Below are 14,736 nucleotides of genomic sequence, written 5' to 3' on the forward strand. Positions count from 1 at the left end.
TGAATATATATTTTACAGAATATGTGACCTCTGAAGTGAAATAAAAAGCGGAGAAGAAGTTACTTAAATCTGAGCAGAGACTGAAGATAAACTGCTTCAACACTTTATTCTTTACCAAAGTAAAGTGGACGATGCTTCCAGTAGTCAAATGATTCAAACGCTGATTTTATAAAATTAAAAACAAAAAGGATAATAATTACATTTTTTTTTACATGCACAGATTGTGAAGATACCCAGATCCTCCTCCACACCTTCAAAAAGTTGCAATAAAAAGATGAAGTGAAGGTTTAGATCTCAGGTGGTGCTGATGGCGTTGGCGTCGTCATCTGCGGGCGGCCTTGCGGCTCTCCAGCAGCAGCACCACCAGGCGGCTCTTGAGCGAGGGCAGCTTGTTGCTGTAGTTCTGCTGCAGGATGGACGTCAGCTTCCAGCGGAGACTCTGCAGGCTCAGCAGGGAGCCGCAGTCAGGAACGTTGAGCAGGGTGTGGAAGAAGTCCTGCCACATGTCGCTGTGGGGGTTTCTGACGGGCAGAAAAGAACACAGAAGGAAGATCTTAGATGATGTAAGAGATTGAGATCCACTGGAGATGCAGCTTAACCCTCATGCATCACTGTGGACATTTTTGGTCAAATGTTTCCTCTTCACCTGGCCATCATTTTGTCTGTTAGTGCATATGGCACACATTTTTGTAAGAAAGTCTCTCTCTTGACACATTTTGGAATGAACATTTTATTTTTTTATAGATCAATAGAACACTGAGAAACATGTTTACTACCCTCTGAAGTCACTAAGGACAAAAATGTCCACTTACAAAAAACTGCTATAAAAATAGAACAGATTGATATTCTATTGATTTTCTACTTTTTTCTGCATAAATCTCTTAAACAACTCCAGCCCTGCTCAAAACTAATAATTTTTAGGAATTTAACCCTTTAAATGCCAGTTTGATTACATGTTTCTGGCATTTAAAGGGTTAAATTCCTTAAAATGATTGAATGTTTGATAGTTCTGAGCAGGGCTGAAGTTGTTTAAGAGATTTATGCAGAAAAAAGTAGAAAAAAATATCAATCTGTTCTATTTTCATATCAGTTTTTGTAAATCGGACATTTTCGCCCTCCAGTGTCCAAACAGGGAACTACATTTAAAATCTGATGCTACACAAAAACTAACAATGCATCAAAGTCAATATTTTGGATAATTTTTGACATATACAAGACTGATTTTAAAAAATCCCCCAGCCACCAAATGAACAATAACTAATTTTTGTGTTTTTTTTCTTCATAAATAACAGTGACATCAAGTAATCAAACTGGCATTTAAAGGGTTAAATTCCTGAAAATGATTGAATGTTTGGTAGTTTTGAGCAGGGCTGAAGTTGTTTAAGAGATTTATGCAGAAAAAAGTAGAAAAAAAACATCAATCTGTTCTATTTCATAGCAGTTTTTGGGAAGTGGACATTTTTGTCCTTAGTGACTTCAGAGGGTTGTAAATTTAACTGATGCCTGAGGGTTAAGAGGACTCACCTCCTGAAAACGCCGTTTGTCTTCCACACGCCGTCTTCATTCATGACCTGCATGTACGTCCCGAACAGCATGCAGTGCACCGTCCCCGCTATCCCGAAGTAATCCGTCTGTAAATATATAAAAGATGCTTTGGTGCTTTAGTAGAAGATGTGAAATCAGCACAACAATTTTAATATAATTTACAAACAGTCTGTATTTGGCGATCATCATGTTAGCACCCATACAAAGTGAAAAACAAAAACAAACAACACCATGTGTACAATCATTCATTTTATTTACTGACCTTTTTCCTTTTGTTTTGTTTTGTTTGTTTGTTTTTGTCTAAATCTGCTTGTAAAACTGTATCGTACCACAGTTCCCCTCTTGTTTGTATCTCTTTTTTTTATTTTTTATTGTGTGAGTGTGTGTTTGCACGTTTTGGTGAATAAAAGTTAATAAAAAAAAAAAGAAAGATGTTCCTCACCTGGTAGTTCCAGGGTTTCCCGCTCAGCATCTCCGTGCACTGGAACCCCGACGTCAAGCAGCGGCTGGTGAAAGCAGTGCCTTGTGGGAAGAGCTCCATGTCGATGCTCTGCCCGAGGTCGACCAGAGCGAGGCCGTGGTCGACGTTCTCCGCCTCAAAACATTTGTTCTCCAAGAACCTGAAACACGGCGACAGAAACAGAAAACGACCATGAAAAAACTGCTTTAAGCGAGCTGAAATAAATCTGCTTTCACTCTACTGTCAATATTTCTCTACCTCTCCCCCAGCAGGAAGTTGTCGGGTTTGACGTCGGCGTGGATGATGCGGACGCCGTGCAGCGTCTCCACCATGCGCAGGATGCAGACGGTGAAATAGATGACGAGCGGCTGAGGCATCACCTTATCGCTCAGCGTTTTGAAGATGTTCACTGCATTCTGAAAAGTGCAGACACAGATTTAGTCTAGGACTTGTATCTGTGTTGCCATGGTAACCACGCAGCTATCTATATCGTCATATTTGAAGTTGTAAATGGAATCTATCGAGGCGCCTCTCTCACTCGGGGGATGTAAAAACAAAACGTCGGTGTGACTTTACCAGCAGGGTGCCGTAGTTGTGGATCTCCCCGATCAGCACGCTCCCGTTGTTGAAGAGGTGGGCGGAGCGCAGGCTGCCGAAAAGGTGGCGGGCGGCGGGCGGCAGCCGAGCGTCCAGCTGGGTGTTGATGTAAAACTCCCAGGGGTTGGCCGGCTTCTGAACCTGCAGAGAGACAGAAAAGAGTTCCATTAATGAAAAAGGAGCAAGACTCAGGGGCCATGAGCACACTGTGAGCTTTTGGATCCACAGCCTCACCTTTAACACCGTCTTCTCGGAGGTCGTGGGGTCGGTGGCCTGGTAGACCTTCGCAAACGCTCCTTCTCCGAGGACGCAGTCGACCCGAAGGGATGCTTTTCCTGTGAGAGGGAGAGACTTTTACAGTCTACAAACGCTTTTCTTCTTCTCTGTACTACACCGCATTATTCAAAGTTAAAGCCGTTATGTCCTCCTTCTAACTTTAGATTCTGCTCCTGAATGCTCTGGATTTGTTTGGACCAGAGAAGGTAGGCGCTTTTAAGGCGACCCCCCCCCCCACACACACACGGCCGTTTTGGACGCCCCTCGGTTTGTCAGATATGAGAGCAGTTATCAGGTCAACAGGTGTTGCAGCGATGGAAGCGGGCAAGAGAAGTGGTTCAGATAGAAGTGATTGTACCCGACCTAAAAAGCCTCTGCATGTTTCTAATAAGCTCCACGAGCAGAAACGTGCTCAAACTAGGATCAATATTGGAGATGCTTTTGAAAAATGGAGAGAGGTTAGAACACAGAAAGGTTTACAGACCCATGCAGAGCTGGATAAACACTGAAGCTTCAGAGTCCACCACATGGTGACCTGAGTGAGCATCCACTCTAGAGAGGAGGGGGGGGGGGGGGCAGCTCTCTATGATGTTTAGAATTTAGACTGCAGTACCCATTTTAAACACTAGGGGGTCAGCGTTACATAGTTTGTAATCCCCCCCCGCTCTCTCTTCAGCTCTCCGATCTAATAAAGACAAAAATTGCCCCAAAAATATCTTCATCTACACTTAACTTGATTTATAGAAAATCATAAAAAAGTTAAATCTTTTATTAAAATAAAGATAGTTCTGGTCGTCCTCCTTACCCATGCTGATGGTCATCTTCGGGGAGATGTTGGGGAGGGCGCACTGCCAGGTGATGCAGCGGGGGTGAGACGTGAGAGGAGGGGTCAGAGTGGAGAGCAGGTAGGCGATCAGCTCATCGTCCCAGGGGTCTGACACCAGCTGGGCCGAGCCCGTCCTCTCCGTCGCTGCATTCATGGTCACGTCGGCACCCGCTCTCTGCCCTCTGTCCGGACTCATCATGGGTTCATCGTCTGCGCTGAACTGCGTCCGCTGCACCGCCGGGCTCATGGGAACGTCGGCACACAGTGGCGGCGGCTGCTCTGGACTCATGGGGACGTCCAGGCTCTTGTTGTGGACCGTGCGGCGACGGGGACTCAGGAAGGCGTCCAGATCCGGCTCCGCTGTGACCTCCGGGCTCCTGATGGCCGGCCACTCCGGTTTGAGAGCGTTCTCCGGGCTCATGGGGACGTCATCGTAGACCTGCTTCTGGACTCTCTCTGGACTGGCGGGTTTGTCTAAATCCTCCATGATCGTAAAAGGTTCACCTCCGGGTCGGACTGAACTCTCAGGTGGACCGGAGGACTGCTGTTCCTGAGGAGGTCGCTCGGGGCTCGTGTAGACCTCCCAGCCGGGTCCTGCGGTCCTGGACATGGAGCAATCGGTGGGACAGATGGTCTGGTCTCTGAAGGAGAGGACGGCGGGGGGAGGGGGCTGCACCATGGTGATGGAGGAGGTGGTCAGGCACGACGGGGCGGAGGCGAGACCTTCGCCCACGATGGTGCCTTGTCTCTGGTAGGACGGAGCGAGCGTGCTGACGGCGGTCTCCGAGAGCGTCTCGTTGATGGGACTCTTCTCGATGATCGGGCTGAAGGAGGAAAACAGAGGACACAAATAAGTCAAGGAGATTTTTGAAAATGTGAGAGACGACAAATAACGATAGATTTATCAGTTTTGTTACAGAGCGAGCTCGAGGAGATTTAAAACGCGAGTCCTGCGGTCGCTCGCTTCCCAACCGGTTATCGTATTTCAACACGTGACAATCCTCAGAGCACGCACGCACGCACGCACGCACGCACGCACGCACGCACGCACGCACCTTTTTCCTCCTGTTGAAATCTGCAGGGATTCTGTCTGTAGCGTTGTTTTCACACACCGGGTGTTTACCTGAGTTTCTTGGTCTGGCGTCTGACAAAGGCTTCGCTCTCGACGTCTCCGTTGATTTCTAAGGAGAGAGAGAAGAGACATCACATTGTTTGAGCTGTAAGTTTGAAAAAGAATAAACGATGGTGTTCAAAGCGCCCGTGCGGGTTTCGTCAGTCGTGTACCTGGGTCCGGGAAGAAGTTGCCGCCGACTGCCGTTTTGTGTGTGAACGGCGTGGAGACGAACTGAGCTAACATGGCGAAGTCTGTGGTGCTGTTGGGACACGCGGCCAGAGAGTTCAGGGAGTTGTAGCGAGCTCCCCACATGGTGCTCTCGTCGGGCGCCAGGTCAGGAGGCGTGTCCTGGACGAGGAAACAAAGACCGTTAGCAGGATTCAGAACGAAGACTAAATCAAAGAATATTTGTATTAAAATCTGATTTGAAGGACAAAGGTCGAGCTTCCCATTGACCTCGAGAAGGGGGGGTGGAGTGTGTGTGTGTGTGTGTGTGTGTGTGTGTGTGTGTGTGTGTGTGTGTGTGTGTGTGTGTGTGTGTGTGTGTGTGTGTGTGTGTGTGTGTGTGTGTGTGTGTGTGTGTGTGTGTGTGTGTGTGTGTGTGTGGTCAGGGGTGAACCTCTCAGATGTTTCTAAATCCTAACGTCTCTAAAAGGTGATGTTGTGTTTGTGGTGACGTTATACTCACATTAGGTTTGTTGGACACCGGGATCTCAGCCAGAGCTCTGATTGGTTTAGACTTCTGGACCGCGGCAGGAGCAGCAACACTGGACACGGGGACGAAACAAAACCAGAGGTTATGATGGATAAAAAAAAATTAAAAAAAATGGACCCAACAGGCGAGCGCTGTGTTTCTTCAGGATGGAAATACTCTTAAGAAAACTCAAATCTTTCAGCAGCTGTTTGAACTCATTACGAGATATTCAGGCCTTCTCGCTCGTTCCATCCATTCCGGGTCATGTGGGGCTTGAGTCCATCCCCGCCCTCAGTGGGCGAGAGGCGGGGTTACACCCTGGACCGGTTGCCAGATCATTATCTGGACTTGTCAGCAGAGCGTGATAGTGTTGTAGTACTCAAAAGCATTTTTTACCCAGTCTTGTCTCGGTCTCAGACTGGACAGACTCTGGATTTTAAATCAAGACCGTTCAAGACCACCACTGATCGGCTACTTCTCCACTAGTTTGATTTGAATCGCCCGGTTGCGGCCGCAACCTTCCCGGTGTAACGGTCTTAGTGAGTGACACGACTCCGGCACACAAGATGATGATTCTTCACTGATTTTTATGGTCTCAGTCTCGCCCCGCCTTGGCCCTGGTCTCAGTCTCCCCCTGTCTTGGTCCTGGTCTCAGTCTCGCCCTGTCTTGGTCTTGGTCTTGGCAGGGTTCCCACTCTTTTCTAGAGATCATTTTCAGCGATGATCGAGCTGGTATGACAGTCCGTGATTGTGCCACACCAATTTAACAAGGTTAATCACACCCACTGTGAGCTAACGCTTCAAAGGTTAAACATTTAATATCATGTTCTGGTCCATTTTTTACCCTTAAAAACGCAGTTTTGCATTTGAAGAGACAATGCTAACAAAGTTAAAGGTTAGCCAGTATTCAGCGCGTGTTTGACTCACACAGTTGGGTAACTATTTATTGTGCAAATGAACCTTTTTTTCCCCGATCTGTAGTTTATAAACATTACCAATTGGCATTTATCAAACGTATGAAATAATTGTATTTCACTCTCACTTTTGTCAGGCACAAAGTCATAGCAGAACACAGTCCTAGCAAGAAAGACCGACTAGAGAGAGAGATTCAGTGCAAGCTAGCACGCCATCAAAAACGTTAAATAACTACTGTTAATGTGCGGACCTCAAACAGAGGAGAAAACACAAGTCTACCTCCATCCTCTCAACTAAATCCTAAAACTAAACTAATTATCTATTTATAAACCCAAAGGACAAATACAAAACAACACAACTGCTGCTATTTTATCATAAATATATTATAATAAATCTATAAATTGTGTTTTTATTTTATTCTTTGTATCTGTGTGCTGTTCTATCCTTTGGTGTTACCTGCTGCTGGAATCTGAATTTCCTGAGGGAACCTTCCCAAGGGATTAATAAAGTTCCTATCCATCTAAATTGTAAATAAATATCTGCTTTTGACACGAGGGGGAGGCGGAGCCATTACATTATCTACAGACGTGTGGCTGTGAAAATGTCCAACCCTGTAGGAGAGTGTGGGAATACTTTTCCAGGACATTTTTACTTTACCTGCCGTTCTCTTTGTCCGTGTTGTCCTGGAAGATGGTGAACGGCGTCGTTGCGGCAGGTTTGGGGAGCGAGGGCGCGCCGCCTTCAAAAACTATCAATGCATCAAAGAAAGAATTCAGTGAACAACATGCACATTATTCAACATAAACATCTAAAATCGTGTTCCTGTCCCTTTAAGACTTTCAAAATAAAGTGCATCCATCAGTTTGTTTTCATTATGACACACACAGGAGTGTTTGCAGCAGATTTACCGTTTCCCGTGAAGCCCTGATCCGTCTCCCTCTCGGTGGCGTGCAGCATGGACGCGCCGCTGAACGGATCCTCGAGGAGCGTCGGGGCCTGGAACATGTCCATGATCACGTCTGGAGGGCAGAAAACCAGATTCAGTGTTTTAAACAACAGACTGTGGCGTGCGTCCTTCAGAGCAGATAAAGAAGGATAAAGAAACTCCCCCCCCCCCCCCCCCCCGACATTGAAGCGAGAGTGTTTGCGGCGCTCACCCAGTGCTTCCCGTGTGTTGACCGTTGGCGAGGGCAGCACCCGTGACGGCGTGGCCTGAACATATCCCAGTGAAGTGTTAGGAGTGATGTGAGACAGGTTGGCTGTGCCTCCATGTGACACTGAGAGAGAGACAGAGAGAGAGGGGGGGGGGGGGGAGAGAGCGAGGGGGGAGAGAGAGAGAGACAGAGAGAGGGGGGGGGAGAGAGAGAGCGAGGGGGGAGAGAGAGAGAGACAGAGAGAGAGACAGAGAGAGAGAGGGGGGGGAGAGAGAGAGAGACAGAGAGAGAGAGGGGGGGAGAGAGAGAGAGACAGAGAGAGAGAGACAGAGAGAGAGGGGGGGAGGGAGAGAGAGAGACAGAGAGAGAGGGGGGGGGAGAGAGACAGAGAGAGAGAGAGAGAGACAGACAGAGAGGTTTGTAAACGTTCCAAGAAGAATCAGTGAGAAGACGGCGTGCTCACAGCTTCACTTACTGTTCAGGTTCTCCTCCGGTTCTCGTGGCTGTGTGACATATCTGAGGAGGAAAAGATGGCCGACCATCATTATAACAGAACTACTTTTTAATTCATGTATGTCGACCCCTCGTTCTCCTCCCCTCGCCTCATGTCTGTGTTCAGCTACTCACTGGTGTGTGGTGTCGTGCTCCTGGGGTCGAAGGTCGTCTGAGCTGCTTGGCTGATCTTCCTCTTCTCTGCAGAGCTCGTCAGCAGAAACACACGGGGGTCTGTGGAGCGACTGGTTCACCTGCTCCAAACTGGCAGACTGATGAACCGCCCAAGTCTGGAAGAAAGACGCTGCCTGGTCTGCAGACGGCGACGCTGCTGCAGGTTCGGGTACATGAACGCTCCTGTCAGACAGCGCTGAGGGATGAAGGGACGCCGCTGAGCTCAGAGGGTCGATGTCCTCGGACTCAAAGTCGTTCTGCTGAAGAGGTTCAGGGAAAAAAGCAGAGGCGTCCTGGACTAAAGACGGCTCCACGTGTAGTCTCAAACCGAGGGAACGCCTGCTGCTCGGACCGAGCGAGGGACGAGGACGCCCAAAGGCATGCTGGGTAGGGTCGGGGTTCAGGTTTGTGGCTGCCTCTGCTGCAGGGGGCTGTGAGAAAAGAAAGCAGAGGTTAGAGATGCAGGAATCACATCGTTTCCCTTTTTTAAATGTTTACAGTCAAAAAAAGACAAACAACTACTATTCTAATTATTGATCCCTAATAAAACAAAAAAAACAATATTCCCAAAATGTGATCTTCTAGATCTCAGTACTGTTCATAACTGAGGTATAAACTTTGATGTTGTTTTGATAGCTTGTATAGTTAGTACTAGCTTTGTTACCACAATGACATAAGATTTTATTTATCATAATTAGGAGTGATGTGACAGACAAATAAAAAACTTGTCAGACACCTTACGAGGTTCTAAAGTGTACATCTGTCAACCTGATGACACGTTTTGAAACAACACATGTCCGTTATTTTACTGATCAAAAACATTCAAAAAGTATCGACTTTCTGCAGAATAAATACGAGGAGGCAGGGGGAGAAACTCCGGGTAAGTCAGAGAGAAACATTCAGCTGTTTGTGTTCACACATGACGCTCCTCCAGGAGTTTTCTGCAAGTGTGAAAGCTCTGATAATAATAATTTATACTTTATTGATCCCGCGAAGGGAAATTCATTTTTTACACTCTGTTTAATGAACATGCTACTCACACAAAGGCTGAAATACACACACATGCACAAACAGGATCCTATGAACATGCACTCAAGGAGAGGTCTCAGAGTGAGGGGGGACTGCCCACAGCGAGCGCTCCAGAGCAGTTTTTGGGGGTTCGGTGCCTTGCTCAAGCGCACCTCGGCAGTGCTCAGGAAGTGGACTGGCACCTCGGCAGCTACCAGACCACTTATACTTTACTTTACTAGACCCTCCGATTCCCAACCCAAGTCCCTACAGACTGAGCTACTGCCGCCCCAAAATTGGGCTCGTCCGGGATAGTGAATAAGGTGAGTCCTTTGCCGACGTCCCGTTCAGGATGCAACCTGAACACATCGACCGTGTGGTTTGGTTTTCTTTGCATTTAAAGAAACAGAAACAGTGACTGAGCAGTCTCACCCTCTGTGATGACGGCTTGCTGGAAAATCCTCCTAAGGCTTCAGCGGCCTGTTGGATTTTCTCCAACACACCTTCAAACATCTGGATCTTCTCATCCTGCTTCCTCAGCATCTCCGCTTCTAACAGACCCCCCAAAAAAACTGATGTTATCCCATGACTCAAATAAAAACACACGACGTGAGTCTTTGTAAACAAAAAGCATCGGCTTACTCAAAAATTCAGGATCCCTCTGCGCCCGCTCCTGCTCCTGCTTCTCTCGGAGCCGACGGAAGTATTTCTCCGCCCTGACCTCCTCGAAGCACAACTCCGATCCTTCGCAGACGAGCTCGTCCTTTATGTACGCGGAAACGGTCCGATGGCCGGAGCTCTGAGACGAGGGAATCGCACCTGAAGTCTCCGAGCGAGATACTCTGTGGAGGGAACAAAGATACGTTCTTCTCTGCTCGTCTTTTTAACGTTTTCTACTGTGAAAAAAACGTCCTGATACACACTGCAGTGATGTAAACACACAAACAGGAACCAAGACTGAACACTCCTCCTCCTGCACAGTCTACAAAAACACCCCTTGATCCAAATCAAACTGAGTAAAGCAAGTTGTGAGAGAACATCAGACGACTATAATATGATATGAGATGCAGGTGTGAAAAAGAATGTTCCTGAAAATATCATATTATATATGAATTAAAGTATCTAGAAACAATCAGGAGATGTGATGCAGTGCATGTTGGCTCAGAGGGAGGGGGGACTTCCTGTGACCTCGCCCTGCAGAGTGACTTACGTGATGGTGGTCGTATGTGTTTGCGGTTTTAAAGGACCTTCCACCGGAGCCTGAAACAAAGAACAAACTCAGTTAGTGGATTTTAAATGTGCACTCAGGGTTCAGGTAAGGAGTCTCTGTGAGGAGTCGAGCACCAAGGCTAGGCCTGCTGGGCGGGGAGAGTAATAAGAAAGGCAAGAGAGGAGGGGAGGGAGACATAAGGTGGGAGGGAAAGGGTCGAGGGAGGGAGGAGAGAGGGAGAGAGGTGGAGGACCGGTGAGCGAGTGAAGAAGAGGAGAACGAGGAGTGTGTAAAGGGGGGCTTGTGGGATTTCAAAGACACACACACACACACACACACACACACACACACACACACACACACACACACACACACACACACACACACACACACACACACACACACACACACACACACACACACACACACACACACACACACACACACACACACACACACACACACACACACACACACACACACACACACACACACACACACACACACACACACACACACACACACACACACACACACACACACACACACACACACACACACACACACCTTGTTTGGAGCAGAAGCTTCTCTGTGAGACGACATCTGATTGGTCAACTGGGAGTTCTGCAAAGGGTTTGGACCTCCTGCTTCAGGACACAGGAGTTAACGTTAGGTGCTTGTTTCAACACTTTAAATCTTTTTTTAAAGAAGCAGCGACACAAAAAAAATCTGCTCTTACCTGAAACGGGTGTCTGGCTTTTCGTTCGGGTTTGGAACTGCCTGTGAATCACATCGGGTGTCATTGTTGTGCACGTTACAGAAATGTAGAGTTTAAGTACACACTACGTCAAACCCACTCAGGTTGTCAGGATACAAACATGATCCGTTCCTGTCTCAATACCACAGCTACAAAATTTCTCGTTTTGTAATTCCTGAAAATTGCACTTTTACAACGTTTTGGTACCAAATGATTGCCTATGTATCTGTGTAATTTAGGGCGCACTCACACTAGGCAATCCGTACCAGTATTTACTGACTTGTGACTGTGCACGTTTAACCCTTTCATGTCTCTCTCTTCTAGAGCAGGCGGGGGGGGAAACAGCCCCATGGGAGTTAAAGGTGTTTAAGCAGCAGCAGCCGTCGTTACCTGTATTCAGTGAGCACTGTGTCCACTGGCTGGGCTTGGTTCTCCAGCGCTCTCTGGTAAACAGCATCAGCCTGCTCATTCATGCCACTCTGTTCAAACTGCTGAGCCCAGGCCACGTAGAGGGCAGCCGTCCGGGTGCCGATGCCTTTACTGTAGATGTGACTGTACAGAGCGACGGGGTCCGAATAATAACTCGCCTGTGAGACGGAGTTTAATAAGAAACGCCCGAGTAAGAGGAATGAACACAAAGCAAACTCCACTGTATTGTAATGTGACATTTTTTGACAGACTTACACATTTGATGCAGTAGTTCACATATCGGAGGTCATCTTTGTAGCGTTCGACATTAATAAAGCTCCGCACAAGACTGTCAAATACCAGGGTCATCCCATCACGACCATCCGCAGGTAACTTCTGCTCCAGATACTCCACGAACCTAGAAAAACACACAAATACAGAATATAAGTTTGTTATAAATCTTTACTACAAGTGTTTGATAATGCCAATAAATCAGTATTAGATCCCTCCCCCCCCCACACATTTACAGCGTTGGGGGGGGTGGGGACAAGCCGACATGCCGACACAAACACTTGAAGGAATCTTGGTGTTCATGCGTTACTTTTAATGACAGATGTCCTTTTCTATCGGAAAGGTATCCTTAAATGACTCATTTCCCTGATTTCCGACTCTATACACTATCCTATACCTACAATAAAGGCAAAGGGGGGGGGGGGCACTTATCTTTTCTTTCATGATGACTCGTATTGGGGGTGGGGGGCATTAACACTATATTCTGCGGATGGTTCAGAATGCTACAGCTCGTGTTCTGACCGGAGCCTGCAGATATGAACACCCTGGTGTTGGCCTCTCTTCATTGGCTCCCTATTCATGCCAGAGTAGATTTTAAGGTGCTGCTGCTAACTTTTTAAATATTAAATGGTAGCGCACCATTGTATCTTACCGACCTGGTGAACCCCTATGTGCCTGCCCGAGCCCTGCGTTCTCAGGGGACGGGTCTTCTGAGTGTCCAAAGGTCAGAAAGAAGACAGTATGTCTGTATGTTTTTCCTGTTTTTTAACTGTATTGCTTTGTACAGCACTTTGACTTAAAGCGCTTTATAAATAAATGTATTATTATTATCGTCACATTTGCTGCTTTGTCAATGTTACTGTAATTTATCATGAGATGCCTACTTGAGGGAATCACACACAATAAATGTTGTGATATTAGGTTTGGAGAACAATAAAACTCTGATGGTCAGGAGCTGGCTTCTACGGGGTTCAGATGTGAGTATCACAGAGACAGTATGAGGTCAGATAGATAGAAAGACAGACAGAAAATTGATTCATTGATTGATGATGATGGTAATGACGATGGTTTTTGTTTGATAACGACGACTTATAAGATGGTTTCTATACTGATTAGAGCTCTCAAGAACTGCCCTCAATGTTGTGCTTTGCCTCTGGTCACTTCCTGTCAGCACCTGTGTGTCCAATCAGACTCAAAGCTGATCGTTTGCTCTTACTCACATTGTTCCCTTTTTTCTAGATCCTTGCTTGTGTTGTTCTTACTCTCTGATGTACGTCGCTTTGGATAAAAGAGTCTGATAAGTGAATTGTAGAAAAAAAGATCTGTGGTGGGTTGATGTGGTCAGTGTCATTATTTGATTATGTTTAAAATAGTAAGTGACTGTGGTACAGTTCCTTTATGTTTAAAGTGAATACAAAAACATTTTCTGTTTCGATGAAGTAAATGTAATAATATCTGTACAACTTCTCTGCACAAAACAAAAAAGCAGTTCATGTTTGCAGTATTTTGTCATGTTTTAGGTGATATTTTCTGACACCCTGATCATTCATATGTTTCTTGATATTGTATTTTCTCATTCAGATGTGTGATGTTCATGTACGTGTTTGTTTTGTTTAAATAAAGTTATTTCAAACGGGAGCGGTTCCCTATTTGTTTGATCACAATACTCACTTATCCCAAAGATCCAGAGGGTCATCTCCTGCGTAGGAGCTCAAGCTGTTTTCAAAATACCTGACGGTTCAAAACAGAACAGGTGTGTTATTAAAACTACAAAACAGAACAGGTGTGTTATTAAAACTACAACAACTTCGTTTGAAATAATGCAAACAACACAGTCGCTAACCGCTAGCATGTAGCTACCTCCGGGGTAACGTTCAACGTATTCCTGCTTACTTACTGTAAATAAGTGGCTACGTCCATTTCGCCTGACGTTTTTCAAACTCTCCTTTAAAGCCGATGTTTTTTTCAACACCAAACTTGCTTTCAGGTGTTGTTTTTGTCTTTTTAAACCTCAGCTTCCTCCGGCATCGTTAGCTTCTGTTTTCTTTCGCTTTTCGAATTTTCGCGCTCAGCCAATGGCAGCGCGAGCGTTCCACTGTCAATTCACGAGAGCAACCCATCCGGGTACTTTGCCCAAACGATGCCGACCCCGCCCCTTTCTGGGTGACATCATTCCATCTGAATGCATGGAGGTTAATGGACAAGTTGGGGTCATTACCGATTTAAAGTCTTAAAAAATGAAAACCGGAAAGTGTGAGACTAAATCTGATGAGCAGTGATGTAAACATTTAAAATATGACATTTCTGAACAGAGATCGGCATCTTAACGGTATAAAATGAACCGTGTACGTGAGTGTATGTTCAATCTCTCTCTGTCAAACTGCTCAAACGAGTCATCAGAGGAAACTGACTTTAAACACCTGATGAGTCATTATTAACCGTGTTACCTGAGAGGGATCTTTATTTTTAAATAATATTATTTGTAATAGTTTCTAACAGTGTTCATAGCTGTAATGGAGAAGTGACGTTCGACTGCGCTTATGAGTAGCACTTGAAACATGCAGTAACTGTATTTAAAGTGGCCAAAGTGCACTAAACCCCTTTCCAGGATCAGTGCTGACAAGACTGATTGCTCAAAATCTATTTTTTAACATCACCAGAAAACGTGTGGTAGCTGTAAGGTTTAGATGAAAACAGGTAAAAATAACAACATTGAATTTTTAAATAGTTGACTTTGAAGATTCATGAAATAAGATAAAATTTCCTTTATTTAAAAAAAAACAGTGATAAAGTAAAAACATGTCAAAACGATTAT

The 14,736-nt window shown here is 45.9% G+C and overlaps 1 protein-coding gene and 1 long non-coding RNA gene across 3 annotated transcripts in view; one reads left to right on the forward strand and one right to left on the reverse strand.

Moving 5' to 3' along the window:
• The window catches only part of LOC136182692 (uncharacterized), a 60,530-nt gene that overhangs the window by 32,501 nt on the left and 13,293 nt on the right, over positions 1-14,736 (forward strand). The gene's annotated exons all lie outside the window — the stretch shown is intronic.
• bub1 (BUB1 mitotic checkpoint serine/threonine kinase) lies at positions 60-14,010 on the reverse strand. 2 transcript variants are annotated; one of them, XM_065963463.1, is made up of 24 exons: positions 13,819-14,010; positions 13,593-13,652; positions 11,907-12,048; positions 11,613-11,809; positions 11,205-11,245; positions 11,033-11,109; positions 10,466-10,515; positions 9,898-10,097; positions 9,688-9,806; positions 8,209-8,678; positions 8,057-8,097; positions 7,585-7,704; positions 7,336-7,446; positions 7,085-7,175; positions 5,507-5,585; positions 4,989-5,166; positions 4,828-4,885; positions 3,684-4,528; positions 2,837-2,937; positions 2,582-2,743; positions 2,264-2,421; positions 1,988-2,165; positions 1,525-1,631; positions 60-521 (listed from the first exon to the last, which is right to left on the reverse strand). In XM_065963463.1, exons 1-24 carry the CDS (start codon positions 13,839-13,841, stop codon positions 323-325), a joined length of 3,807 nt encoding a protein of 1,268 aa, XP_065819535.1. In that variant the 5' UTR covers positions 13,842-14,010; the 3' UTR covers positions 60-322. The 2 variants fall into 2 exon arrangements, with proteins under 2 accessions (XP_065819535.1, XP_065819534.1); XM_065963462.1 differs by having other exon boundaries at positions 11,033-11,112.

This window comes from Labrus bergylta, chromosome 15 (genome assembly GCF_963930695.1).
Source record: "Labrus bergylta chromosome 15, fLabBer1.1, whole genome shotgun sequence".
Classification (NCBI taxonomy): Eukaryota; Metazoa; Chordata; class Actinopteri; order Labriformes; family Labridae; genus Labrus; species Labrus bergylta.